The sequence below is a fragment of the Pristis pectinata genome, chromosome 12, assembly GCF_009764475.1.
Source record: "Pristis pectinata isolate sPriPec2 chromosome 12, sPriPec2.1.pri, whole genome shotgun sequence".
Lineage (NCBI taxonomy): Eukaryota > Metazoa > Chordata > Chondrichthyes > Rhinopristiformes > Pristidae > Pristis > Pristis pectinata.
In genome coordinates, this window is record NC_067416.1 from 43,117,874 (window position 1) to 43,132,290 (window position 14,417).

Genomic DNA, 14,417 nt, shown 5'->3' on the forward strand with positions numbered 1-14,417 from the left:
TCTCGTCGTCACCCAGTCACCTGGCTGCTGCAGCGTTTGTGGAGTACTCAGCCTTTCCTGAAGGGCTTGTCTGGTCATCATTGGAACTGCAGTAAATGACGAGCCTCGTCAATATTGGTTGAAGTTGGACGTGCATCACTCGTGCAATTGGAAGGATGCCAATCAACTACATGTGCTGATATAGTTGATTGGCATCTACATGCTCTTGGGCTGGAGGGGGGGTTGTTTGAATTGGTGGGGTAAGTGTTTGTGTTCTTCCTTGTGGCAGAAATGCAAATTAGAATATGTTCCCAGGGGTTTAATTCCAACGTTCAGCAGCCACCATAACTAAACAATCATTCTCTCCTCTGATGTGCCCTACAGAGAAAGGAGACTTTCTTGCTTTGGATTTAGGAGGGTCCTGTTTTCGGATTTTGCGCGTGAAGGTGTCTCATGAGCAACAGCAGAAGGTGGAGATGGAATCCCAGATCTATTCTACCCCAGAAGATATTATGCATGGCAGTGGCTCACGGGTATGCATTTATTTTATTCACTTTTTATTAATTTAACTTCTTTTCAAAGTTGCAATTGAAATAAAAGGAGAACCACAACATAAAATAAATTCTCTTTGGTTGAAAAATTACACAGGAGTGTATTTTTGAAAAGCCATCACACTTCCTTCTATTACCCTTCCCCTTCCACAGCTCCAAGGTTTTCTTTTTAAATTATGAAATATAAAGACTCCATTCCCTTCCATATAATTCGGGTCATGGTAAAATACAGATTTCAAACTGTGTGAATTTCTGTGAAGGGAAAGAGCTGTCCTTCCTCCTTGCTTGGGACTATTCTTCCTCAGCCCACAGCAGCGACACTCCGGATGCTGCGGCCTTTTGTCACTTTCCCAAATAGCCCATCTCCACGAGTTACATACTAACTTATATCGGCCACTGGATTATTGATGGCAAAACGGCACACGTCTGCATGCGTGATCCAGACCTTTGATATTTTCTGTTCCCCAATCTGAAGGTATGGAGGTGAATTGGTTAACAGTGGAGTTAAGCTAAACTGGCCTTCGATGAAGATGGGACCAGGGACCAACTGCGTCTTCTCGTTATATTCATTTTTGGGATGAGGCCATCACCAGTGAGGCCAGCATTTATTGATAACCCCACCTGAAGGTGGTGGTGAGCTGCTTCCTTGAACTGCCTCAGTTACTATGGTGAAGATGCTCCTGCAGTGTGTTGGAGAGGGAGTTCCATGCTTTGAGTCCAGTGGTGTTGAATAAATTTCCTCATCAGGATGGTGTGTGATTTGGGGCATGGTGGTGCTGCCCATGGCCTTGGTGATAGAGGTCACAGGTTTAGGAGGTGATGTCGATGTAGCCTAGGCATGTACCTACAGTGCATTTTATGGATGGTGCACACAGCAGCCAAGTGATAGAGGGAATAGAGACACAAAAGACTACAGATACTGGGATTTGGAGCGAAAACCAAACTGCTGGAGGAACTCAGCAGATCAGGCAGCATCTATGTGTTGGGGTGGGTGGGGGGAGAGGGAAGGGATAGTCACTGTTTTGAGTTGAGACCTTGCATCAGGACCAGTGCCAGGTTTCAACCTGACATGTTGACTATCCTATTACCAGTCAAGTGGTTGCATTGCCCTGAATGGTGTCAAGCTTTTCGAGACTTGTGCTCATCCAGGCAAATGGAGAGTGCTCCATCACACTCTTGACTTGGGCCTTGCAGGTGGTTGAAAGGCTCTGGGGGTATCAGGAGGTGAGTCACTTGCAGCGAGATACTCTGTCTCTGGAGCAACAAACAATCTGCTGGAGGAACTCAACAGGTCAAGCAACATCTGTGGGAGGAAAGAAATTGTCGACGTTTTGGGCCGAAACCCTGCATCAGGGTTTCCCATGCCTTCCTGCAGGTATCCAAATGTAACACCTCATTCTTCTTTGGATTTAAATTCCTTGCGCCATTATTCTGGAACTAGAATTCTGGAATTAAACTAGAGCTTTCCTCCTTGCTTCAACAACATGTGATTTTTTTATATATCATCTTCTTTCTCATGGCCATTTAGGTCTAAATCATTAATATTTAGTATAAAAAGCCTGTGACCAAGTACTGAGTCCCTTTGTAACTCCACTGGTACAGCCCTCCCAGTCACAAGACCCCCATCAGCCATTGTCCTTGACTTCCTGGCGCTGAAGCAGTATTAGATCCAATTTGCCACCTGGTCTTGGATTCCATGGCTTTTGACCAACCCATCATGTGGACCTTGTCAAAAACCTTGTTATAATCCCTGCAGACCAGTCACCAGACTACGGGAAGAATGTGACGACACTGGAGATTCACCAGAGTGTTAACTGGATTAAAGGAGGCTGAAGGGTGACCTGACAGAGGTGTATAAAATTATGAGGCAAATGTAGAGGGTAGATGGTAAGAATTATTTTCCATGGTGGGGGTATGTAAAGTAAGTGGGCATTGGTTTAAGGTGTAAGGGAGGAGGTTTAGAGGGGATCAGAGAGGAAATTTTTTCACATGAGAGTGGTTGATTTCTGTAGCACACTGCCGCGAGAGGTAGTGGAGGCAAGTACAAATGCCACATTTAAGGGACCTATAGACAGGTACTTAGATAGCTAAGACATGGAAAGCTACAGACGTAATGTGGGCAAATAGGATTGATGTAGATAGATGCAATGGTTAATATGGACGTGCTGGACTGAAGAGCTAGCTTCTGAGTCATACGATTCTCCATGACTACATGAAATACACAGCTCATTACATTCTCAGAAATACGCAGCTGATTTAGTCGGAATGACCTTCCCTTAAATCCGCACTGGCTGTGCCTGATTTAATCCGTGCCTTTGTATTGGAAGGTTAGAAAGGGATTATAATGGATCCTGATATTGTGCCCATCACTGAAGGTGGATGAACGGCCCTGTAATTACTTGCTGTACCCTTCTTCACTTTTTAAATAATGGCACAGTGTTGGCAGTTCTCCAATGCTGGCACCACTGCTGTAGCTCAGGAGAATGGAACATTTGTAGTCAGAGCTTTTACAATTTCCCTGCCAACTTAAAAGATGCTAGCTCTTCTACTGCATTTATTCCATCCACTCCTTTCCTTGCTTAACTCTAGCATCAGCTTCATCTCCCCAACAGCCCCTTTTTCTGGAGAATCTTTTCCCCATCCTCCACTTCCACACATCTGTGGATCGGCTTCCCTCAGTGAGGAAGAAGTGTCCTTCGTGTGGGGAAAACAATGCATGTTGTGGATTGAAAGATCATCTCTACAAAGAGTGCACAATGAAAGGGGTGTCAAATGTCAATGGAATGGATGAGCTGTACAGGGACAAAGAAACGAGGTCTGATCAAAAGCACCAGTTGAACTCGATGTACCTGGTGTCAAATGAGAGTTCTGTGGAAGGAAGGAGTACCTACTTGATGCATCCACACCAAAATGTTGGTGAATGGGAAACTAAGGACAATGCATGTTTCTCCTGATTCCTTACAACATAGAAGGCCATTCAGCCCATTGAGTTTTTGTCAGCTCTCCGAGCAAGCCCATTTCCCCTCTTATTTCTAGTCTCCCTCACGTACCCATCAGCTCCACCCTGATTCCTCCACCACCCACCTACGCCAGGGGCAATTTATACTAACCAGTTAACCTGACAACCCGCACGTTCTTGGGTAAGGGAGGAAGCTGGAATAACTGGGGGGGAGCTACATGGTCACAAGGAGAACATGTAAACACCACAAAGAAAGCACCCAAGGTCAGGATCATAAGAACACAAAATAGGAGGAGTAGGCTATTCAGCCCTTCATCTCTCCTCCTGCCATTCAGTATGATCGTGGTGATCTGCCTTGGGTCCTCTTCCGTGCCAGGTCCCCCATTCCTTAGAATTCCCTAATCTTTCAAAAAATGTATCTACTTCCTCTTTAAATACCTGGGTTATGGAACTGAGGTAGCAGCGTGCCACTGCGCTGTAAGCCATCAGTCTCAAGACAGTGCAATTAAAGCCAAAACGTGATGTGCCATTGACATACAGCAACTACGCCAAAGCTGTCTGGAGGATACTTCCTGAAGGCAGTGAGCCCAAGAAGCTGGAGAGGGATGTGGTAAATAATAATGGCGACTAGACTAGTACCACACCCCAGCTCGTACAAGGTCACGGTATCGGAGGATGTCCATATCAGAGTGCTTTGTCAGGAGAATCAATGAAGTGCCCTGCTCGATGGAAGTAGACATGGAGCTACCTGAGGAAGCACCACTAACCCTGCAGATCAACAACATCACACTGCAACTAGTTAGCACCAAATCTGGAAGGGCCGTCAGTTGCCCTGGAAGACTTTGTGGAAAAAGCACGTATACTGGGTAGTTATTTCAGATATATGTATTCCCACTTTAATTACTAAAGAAGGGATGTACATATTTTGTTTATAACATCGAGTGTGAATCCTGTTAAATACTGCAGCATGTGACCAACTTTTCTATATGTTGGAGGAGATTTTTCAGGTCAACTGGTTTTCGCCAGTACTACACTATCTGGAAGTAAGCCACAGTGGCGATGCTGTCTGTCATTGTTAGCTATTGTTTAGTAAAGTTAATTTGAATCAGTTACTATTTTCCAGTATCTTAGTGCTGAGATGGGACTTTCCCCCACCCCATGCCAAGCTGGAGGTCAACCCTCTGTTCCAAACAGTTGTCAGAAACCCTGAACAGCTGGCATTTCTCCTGTAGAACTGCTGAAGAATCATCCCCTCCCATCCATGGAATTACATTTGTTCAACAGCTGGAGCCCCTCACCCCCTGCCCACAAAACAGCTGGTGCCTCTTCATTCACAGAAAAACCTGGAGCCTGCCCCACAGCTGACATCATCCAGAACTCCATGTTGGATAACCTACCCCTCCCTGCACAGCTGCTCTTGCCCCGGGTACAACAGCTGTACCGAGAGGAGGTAGATACATTTTTGAAAGATCTGGGGATTTAGGGCAATGTGGAATGGCTCCAAGGAGATGAGGCCAGGAGCAGATCAGCCATGATCAAACTGTACAGCAGGGCAGGTTTGAGGGGCTAGGTGGCCTAATCCTGTTCCTATTTCCTTGTGGTCTTCTGTTCTCATCCCCAAGGTTCTCCTCCAGTTAAATCCATGGAGCCTGCCTACCTTTTTATTCTGGGTTCTGCCCTCTTTCTTTCCAGTCCTGATGAAGGGTCTCAGCCTGAAGCGTCGACTGTTTATTTCCCTCCATAGATGCTGCCTGACTTGCTGAGTTCCTCCAGCATTTTGTGTGTGTGTTGCTCCAGATTCCAGCATCTGCAGAATCTCTTGTGTCTCCACAAAATCAATGCATGGGAAACTCGACACCAAACCTTGCTGTGACCACAAAGCTCAGTGCCATGCCTGTTGATTTTGTTAGTATAGAAAGGAGGTCTAACTGCCATTCATTTTGGCAGGGGCTGAATTTATTGGCCATGTCCCTGCAGCACCAGAACTGATTTGATGAAGACTGTGCTGAGATTCCACACCTCTTTGCTGGAGTCTTTAGCTGAAGCACTGTTTCTATTGGTGTCTGGTTGTATGTGCTAAAGTTGAAAATCTCAAATCTCTGAAGGCACTGTGTTAAAACATCCCTTCAGAATTTTTTGAATATCCTTGTAAGAGGCCCTGTTCATGTACTAGGGAACATGTATTTCTTACATCTGTGGCCCTTCTACCTGCAGAGACATTGCTTTCTTCTTGCCACAGATGGCCACGTTGTTCTTTGCCCTCAGAGTGGGACCTCGACAATGTCTCCACACAGTCCATGTGTAGGCAAATTGTTATTTCACCAATGTATCTGCTACGTTCATCTTTTACTGCTGTGCCTGGTGAACTCCATTGTCCATTGTCTTTGCTGCTGAGTGCTCTTTGTATATTCTGCAGACACCAACATTTCAAGCTCCTTCCCAGTGCAACATTATTTGGCTTTCTTCAATTGTTGCTCAGTAACAGGTAACAAGGATGGAGCTTCTACATAACCTCCAATTTGGAGAGAAGCTGAAAACAGGCAGGATGGAAAGAAAAAGGGAAGAAACCCCAATGGGAGCTCTCCCACATGGAAATTTCTGCCATCTGTATGGCTGGATCTTTGGGTGTTGGATGGAATTATGAACCATTGGTTGAAATCATCCTCAAACCAAGGGCTCACCACTGATCATTCAGGATCAACAATCCCTTGAGGTCCACCTTCTGTGTTCAATTCTTCCAGCTGTTTCTCCATAACATGATGTTATGGACCACCCATCACTATCTGATTATCATAATTTATTCCAGAGCAAACACATCCACACAGACATTGCAACAACTAAGGCACTTGCAGATATTAAACTATTTGGCCTCTGCTGCACTAGTGGTCACTGTAAAAAGTGCTGCTTTCTGCGCTGGTGCTTCTGTGAAGTGCAACCTGGAGGCAGCAGTAGAGTACCATTTGGATATCCAGCTTTGACACCCAGATGCCACATCTCAGTGGTTTGATTGACGGGCATTGGCAAGGGCACTAGTAGAGTTAGCAGGAGTGCTGCCATTCAGAGAGAGACCACTATGTCTACTTCCATCAAGCAGGGCACTTCACTGACTCTCCTGCTGCCTGATTTCCAGGGTATTGCAGACTTTGCTCATCCTGCTCAACCACGTAGTGTAGGACAGACTTTCGAGCACCAGAGGCACTCTGACAGCTCAGCTGAGAACCAGAGGCACTCTGACAGCCCTTTTCAGCTGAGAACCTCAGAACTACCATGACAGCTGCCTGAAGTTCCACTATAGTTGTGCTCAGCAGGGCCACTGTACACCTTTGAAGGTGGCTGCAAGCTGTTCTTTGAGCATTGTTCCTAATCAGGGCTTGCACGTGAAAGCCTGCAACTCCAGGGATATTTGAATTACAGTAATTAGTTCCAGAATTCTAGGTTGAAACCAGACTTGTAAACACAGCTTTGTCAAAATAATCTCCACAGGGAGCTGAACCAGAAAGTATATTCCAGGATTTTTAAATGAGATCTAAATCATGTAGAAAAGGCAAAATAAAGATTGACTAAAAGAAGTTTGGATTTAAGAAAATAAAAGGCAAAGTAAAATCAGAAACTTAAAATTTTCATTATTTAATATATAAAGGAGACCTCTATAATTAAAGTAAGACCAGAGAGACTATTTATTTATAATTTACTGTGTGCCAGTGTGGCACTGCTGTGTAGCACTGACTTGGCATGTCCTCTTTGACACTCACCTACTTTTATTGATGCACCATAGAAAGCATCCTATCTGGATGTATCACAGCTTGATATGGCAACTGCTCTGCCCAGGACTGCAAGAAACTGCAGAGAGTTGTGGACAAAGCCCAGAACATCATGGAAACCAGCCTCCCCTCCACAGACTCTGTCTATACCTCTTGCTGCCTTGGTAAAGCAGCCAGAATAATCCAAGACCCCACCCACCTGGGTCATTCTCTCTTCTCCCCTCTCCCATCAGGCAGAAGGTGTAGGAGCCTGAGGGCACATACCACCAGGCTCAAGGACAGCTTCTTTCCCACGGTGATCAGACTATTGAACGGTTCCCTTATACGATGAGATGGACTCTTGACCTCAAACTACCTTGTTATGACCTTGCACCTTATTGGCTACCTGCAGTGCACTTCCCTGTAACTGTGACACTTTACTCTGTATTCTGTTATTGTTTTCACCCTGTACTACCTCAATGCACTGTGTAGTGAATTGATCTGTACAAACAGTATGCGAGACAAATTTTTCACTGTACCTTGGTACAAGTGACAATAATAAACCATTTCCAATACCAAAACCAACAAAGATGGTCAGCATGGTTTCACTAAGGAGGAATCCTGTCTGGCCCATTTGATTGAATTTTTTTGAAGAGGTAATAAAATGTGTTTATCAGGTATGTGTGATTGGTCTGGTATGGACTTTAGTAAGGCTTTGACAAGGTCCCAGATGGGACACTGGTCCATAAGGTTATAAACCAGGGCAAGTTGGAAAATTAGGTCCAAAATTAGCATGGTAATGGGAGGCAGCATGTGATGGTGGAGGATAATTTTTGTGATTGGAAGCCTGTGATCAGCTGGAACCCTTACTGTGTGCTGTATACATTAACTGTTTGCATATGAACGTAGAAGATATGATTGATAAATTTGCAAATGACATGAAAATTGGTGGTGTTGTTAATAGCGAGAAAGGTAGTTCTAGGCTACAGGATGAATGCAGGGCAGGATGGGCACATCAATGGTAGCAGGAACTAAATCCTGGTAAGTGTGATGAATTTTGGAAGATACAAGGATAAGGTGCTAAGCAATATTGAGGAACAGAGAGACCTTGATGTATAAGTCCAAGGATCCTTCATGGAGGCGACATAGGAAGATAAGGCAGTGAAGAAGGCATTTGGGATTAGCCAGGGAATAGAATACAAGAGCAGGGAGGTTATAAACTTCCTAAAACATTGGTTAGGCCATGGCTGAAGTACTATGTATGGTTCTGGTCACTGTACTATAGGAAAAATGGAATTGCATAGGACTGGGTGCAGAGGAGGTTCATCAGGATGTTGCCTAGGATGGAGCGTTACAGTTATGAAGAGACACTGGCTAGGCTGGGTTTGTTTTCTTGGAGCAGAGGAGGCTGAGGGGGACCTGATCGAGGTTAGAACCATAGAACAATACAGGCCCTTCGGCCCACCATGTTGTGCCGACCTTCAAAGCACTCCAAAGACTATCTAACCCCTTCCTCCCACATATCCCTCTATCTTAAATTCCTCCATATGCTTATCTAACAATCTCTTGAACTTGACCAACGTATCAGCCTCCACCACCACCCCAGGCAGCACATTCCATGCACCAACCACTCTCTGGGTGAAAAACCTCCCTCTGACATCTCCCTTGAACTTCCCACCCATTACCTTAAAGCCATGCCCTCTTGTATTGAGCATTGGTGCCCTGGGGAAGAGGCACTGGCTGTCTACTCTATCTATTCCTCTTAATATTTTGTATACCTCTATCATGTCTCCCCTCACCCTCCTTCTCTCCAATGAGTAAAGCCCTAGCTCCTTTAGTCTCTCCTCATAATTCATGCTCTCTAATCCAGGCAGCATCCTGGTAAATCTCCTCTGCACCCTTTCCAACACCTCCACATTCCTTCCTATAATGAGGCGACCAGAACTGGACACAGTACTCCAAGTGTGGCCTAACCAGAGTTTTGTAAAGCTACATTGTTACTTTGCGGCTCTTAAGCTCGATCCCACGACTTATGAAAGCTAACATCCCATGAGCTTTCTTAACTACCCTAACTACCTGTGTGTTAACTTTCAGTGATCAGTGGATATGAACCCCCTGCTCCTCTACACTGCCCAGAATCCTGCCATTTACGTTGTATTCCACCTTGGAGTTTGTTCTTCCAAAGTGTACCACCTCACACTTCCCCAGATTGAACTCCATCTGCCACTTGTCAGCCCAGCTCTACATCCTATCAATATCCCTCTGTAAGCTTCGACAGCTCTCCACACTATCCATAACACCACCGATCTTTGTGTCATCTGCAAACTTGCTAACCCACCCTTCCACCCCCTCATCCAAGTCATTAATAAATATCACAAAAGTAGAGGTCCCAGAACCGATTCCTGTGGGACACCACTAGTCAGAGCCCTCTAATCCGAATACACTCCCTCCACCACAACCCTCTGCTTTCTACAGGCAAGCCAATTCTGAATCCACACGGCCAAGCCTCCCTGGATCCCTTGGCCTCTGACCTTCTGAAGAAGCCTACCATGCGGAACCTTGTGAAACGCCTTACTAAAATCCATGTAGACCACATCTACTGCACTACCCTCATCAATCTTTCTGGTCACCACCTCAAAGAACCCTATCAGGCTTGTGAGGCAAGATCTTCCCTTCACAAATCCATGCTGGCTATCCCTAATCAATCCACGATTCTCTAAATGATCATAGGTCCTATCTCTTAGAATCCTTTCTAGCAGCTTACTCACCACAGATGTAAGGCTCACTGGTCTGTAATTCCCTGGACTATCCCTACTACCTGTTTTGAATAAGGGGACAACACTCACCACCCTCCAATCCTCTGGTACCATCCCTGTGGACGACGAGGACTCAAAGATCCTAGCCAACAGTTCAGCAATCTCCCTCGCCTCCCAAAGCAGCCTGGGGAATATTCCACCAGGTCCCGGGGACTTACCTGTCCTAAAATTTTCTAACAGCTCCAACACATCCTCTCTCTTGATACCTACATACTCTAGAACATTACCCTTACCGATACTGTCCTCAGTGTCATCGAGACCTCTTTCCTTGGTGAATACTGAAGAGAAGTATTCATTGAGAATCTCACCCACTTCCACAGCTTCCAGGCACATCTTCCCACCTTTGTCTTTAATTGGACCTACTTTACTCTCGTCATCCTTCTGCTCTTCACGTACGAGTAAAAAGCCTTGGGATTCTCCTTAACCCTACTCGCCAAAGCCTTTTCATGTCTCCTTCTCGCTGTCCCCAGCCCCTTCTTAATTTCCTTCCTTGCTACTCTATATTCCTCACGAGCCCTGTCTGATCCTTGCTGCTTACACCTTATGTATGCTGCCTTCTTCTTCCTAACTAGTTGTTCCCACTTCTCTTGTCACCCATGGTTCCCTCACCCTGCCATTCCTTCTCTGCCTCACCAGGACAAATTTATCCCTAACATCCTGCAAGAGATCCCTGAACAATGACCACATCTCCACAATACATTTCCCTTCAAAAATGTCATCCCAATTTACCCTCTCAAGTTCTCGCCTTATAGCCTCATAATTTGCCTTTCCCCAATTAATTATCTTCCCGTCCTCTTTGCTCCCATCCCTGTCCATGACAATGCTAAAGGTTATGGAGCAGTGGTCGCTGTCCCCCAGATGTTCACCCACCGATAGGTCTGTCAGCTGACCCGGTTCATTACCTAATACTACATCTAATATGGCATTCCCTCTAGTCAGTCTGTCAACATACTGTGACAGGAATCCGTCCTGTACACACTTAACAAACTCCGCACCATCTAAACCTTTGCCACTAAGTAGGTGCCAATCAATATTTGGGAAGTTGAAGTCTCCCACAATAATAACCCTGTTATTTTTGCATCTTTCCAAAATCTGCCTCCCAATCCGCTCCTCAGTATCCCTACCGCTACCGGGGGGCCTATAGAATATTCCCAGTAGAGTAACTGCTCCTTTCTTCTTCCTAACTTCCACCCATACTGACTCTAGGGAGGATCCTTCTACATTATCCACCCTTTCTGCAGCTGTAATAGTGTCCCTGACCAGTATCGCCACCCCTCCTCCTCTTCTCCCCCCCTCCCTATCCCTTTTAAAACACTGAAAACCAGGAATATTCAATATGCATTCCTGCCCTGGTGTCATCCATGTCTCTGTAATAGCCACAATATCGTAGTCCCATGGATGTACTTATCCAAGCTCTCAGTTCATCTCCTTTATTCCTGATGCTTCTTGCATTTAAGTAAATACACTTTAGCCCATCCACCTTTTCTACTTTTATACCCTGTACTCTGCTTCTCCTTCCTCAAAGCCTCTCTGCCTGTTAGATCTAACTTTTCCCCATCCCCTTCTTCCTCTGACCTACTCCTCCGGTTCCCATCCCCCTCACAAACTAGTTTAAACCCTCCCGAACCACCCTAGCAAACCTGGCTGCAAGGATATTGGCCCCCTCAGGTTCAGGTGTAACCCGTCCTCTCTGTACAGGTCCCACCTTCCCCAGAAGAGATCCTGATGATCCAAAAATCTGAAACCCTCCCTCCTGCACCAACTTCTCAGCCACACATGTATTTGCCATCTCCTCCTATTCCTCCCTTCGCTATCGCGTGGCACTGGCAGCAATCCCGAGATTGCTACCCTTGAGGTCCTGTTCTTCGGCCTTCTGCCTAGCTCCCTAAACTCACTTTTCAGGACCTCATCCCTCTTCCTACCTATGTCGTTGGTACCAACATGAACCATGACTTCTGGCTGTTCTCCTTCCCACTCAAGAATCCTGTGGACCCATCAGAGACATCCTGGACCATGGCACCTGGGAGGCAACATACCATCCAGGATTCATGCTCACTGCCACAGAACCTCCTGTTTCCCTGACTATTGAGTCTCCTATCACTACTGCCCTCCTCCTCCCTTCCCTTCTGAGCAGCAGGACCAGTCCTAGTGCCAGAGACCTAGCTACTGCTGCTTGATCCCTGCAAGTCATCCCCCTCAACAGCCTCCAAAGCAGAAAACCTGTTATTGAGGGGAACAGCCTCCAGGGTCCTCTGCACTATCTGCCTGTTCGTTTTCTTTTTCCTTTTCTCTCCCCTGACAGTCACCCTTCTGTCTACTTCCTGGACCCCAGGAGTATCTGCTCTAAGGGGGGGTGAGTGTCTCCTGATGTACAGCATCTACATAACTCTCTCCCTCTCTGATGCTCCGCAGTGTTTGAAGCTGCAACTCCAGCTCATTAATTTTTAGCTGAAGTTCCTCCAGCCTCAAGCACTTACTGCAGACGTGGTCATCATGGAACACAGCAAGTTCCACGAGGTCCCACATCAAGCAGCTGCAGCACACCACCCTGTCCTCCATCCGAACTAATTCTTTATTTTCCCCCTACCTAGTTTCTCCTACTTAAAAATTTATAACAGGTAAAACCTTACCTTTACTTACCAGCTACTCTCCCGCCTTGCCCCTTTAAGCCGAAGCCCCTTGAGCCAAAGCCCAAATCACTCTGCTCCCACTCGCTCTGCTGCCCGCTCCGATGCTGCCCGCTGGATATGGCAGGTTTTTTTTTAAGCTGCCAGCGCTTTACCTGTTGACGTCACGCGCCTGCGCAGTCCTGCCCCCACTATTCCCGATGAGAACTTATATTAAAAAAAACTTATAAAAAATAACCTTATAAAACAAAACCTCAAATAATGAAAACCTTATAACAAAAAACACAAAATTTTGAGGATTTATAGCAGGAATCTTTTCCAGTTATCAATTCTATCCAAAATTTTGAGGGTTGGGCATTGGACGTTGTCTACATGGACTTTAGTAAAGCATTTGACAAGGTCCCTCATGGTAGAATGGTCTAGAAGATTAAATCACATGGGATCCATGGTGTGTTGGTAAGTTGGGTACAAAATTGGCTTAGACAATAGAAGGTAGTGGTGGAGGGATGTTTGACTGCAGGTCCTGAGCAGTGGTCTTCCACGAGGATCAGCACGGTGACCACTGTTGTTGGTGACCACGAGGTTGTTGTTTGCAATATATAAATGATATGGATGAAAATGCGGGTGGGCTGATTTGTTAGTTTGCAGAAGTCATGAAGATCAGTGGATTTGTGGACAGTGAGGAAGGTTGTCAAAAGGATGCAGCAAGATATAGGTGGGCAGAGAAATAGCAGACGGAGTTTAATTCAGACGTGAGGTGGCACATTTTGGGAGGTCAAATGCAAGAGGAAAGGCAGGACCTATAGGATCACTGATGTACAGAGGGATCTTGGGGTGGGAGTCCATAACTCCCTGAAAGTGGCAACTCAAGTGGATAAAGTGATAAAGAAAGCATACAGCATGCTTGCCTTCATCAGTTGAGGTATTGGATATAAAAGTTGGCAAGTCATGTTGCAGCTGTATAAAACTTTGATTAGACCACATTTGGAATAATGTGTACAGTTCTGACTGCTGCATTACAGGAGTGCAGGCTTTGGAGAGGATCCAAAAGAGGTTCACCAAGAGGCTGCCTGGATTAGAGAGTGATGACTGTAAGGGGAGATTGGACAGACTTGGATGGTTTTCTCTGCAGTGTCAGAGGCTGAGGGACAACTTGACAGAAGTACATAAAATTATGAGGATAAATAGTCTTTTCCTAGGATGGAAATGTAAAATACTGGAGGGTATAGGTTTAGGGTTAGAAGGGGAAAGCTTAAAGGAGATGTGCAAGGCAAGTTTTGTTTACATAGAGAGTGGTAGGTCCCTGACAGAGCGATATGGACCACGTACAAGCGGATGGGATTGGTTAGGCATCATGGTCGGGGCAGACATGGTGGTCCGAAGGGCCTGTTTATGTGCTGTACAGTTCTATGTTCTATAGCAGAGGGTGTAAAGGGTTTGGAGGGGGTCTGAATATTTTCACCCGGGGGCTGGTTGGAGTTTGGTGTGTGCTGCCTGAATGGATGGCGGGGACAGGAACCTCCCACAACAATTAGAGATGTTTTTAGATGAACACTTGCATCACCAAGGCATAGATGGTTATGGACAAAGAGCTGGTAAATGAGATTAATGTGGTTGGGTACTTGATGGTCAGGACGGACTTGGTGGACTGTCTGTCTCTATGAATTACAGCAGTAGAACCAATCCAATCAAACAGGAACCAGGCCTCACTGTAATTTTAAATTATTCAACCACAAATACATTTT

General features: G+C 45.7%; 1 protein-coding gene across 1 annotated transcript in view; it reads left to right on the forward strand.

Moving 5' to 3' along the window:
• The window catches only part of hk1 (hexokinase 1), a 79,509-nt gene that overhangs the window by 15,285 nt on the left and 49,807 nt on the right, over positions 1-14,417 (forward strand). The window contains exon 3 of the mRNA XM_052027599.1: positions 364-512. Coding sequence (XP_051883559.1) covers positions 364-512 — 149 coding nt within the window. The remainder of the gene's footprint in view (positions 1-363; positions 513-14,417) is intronic.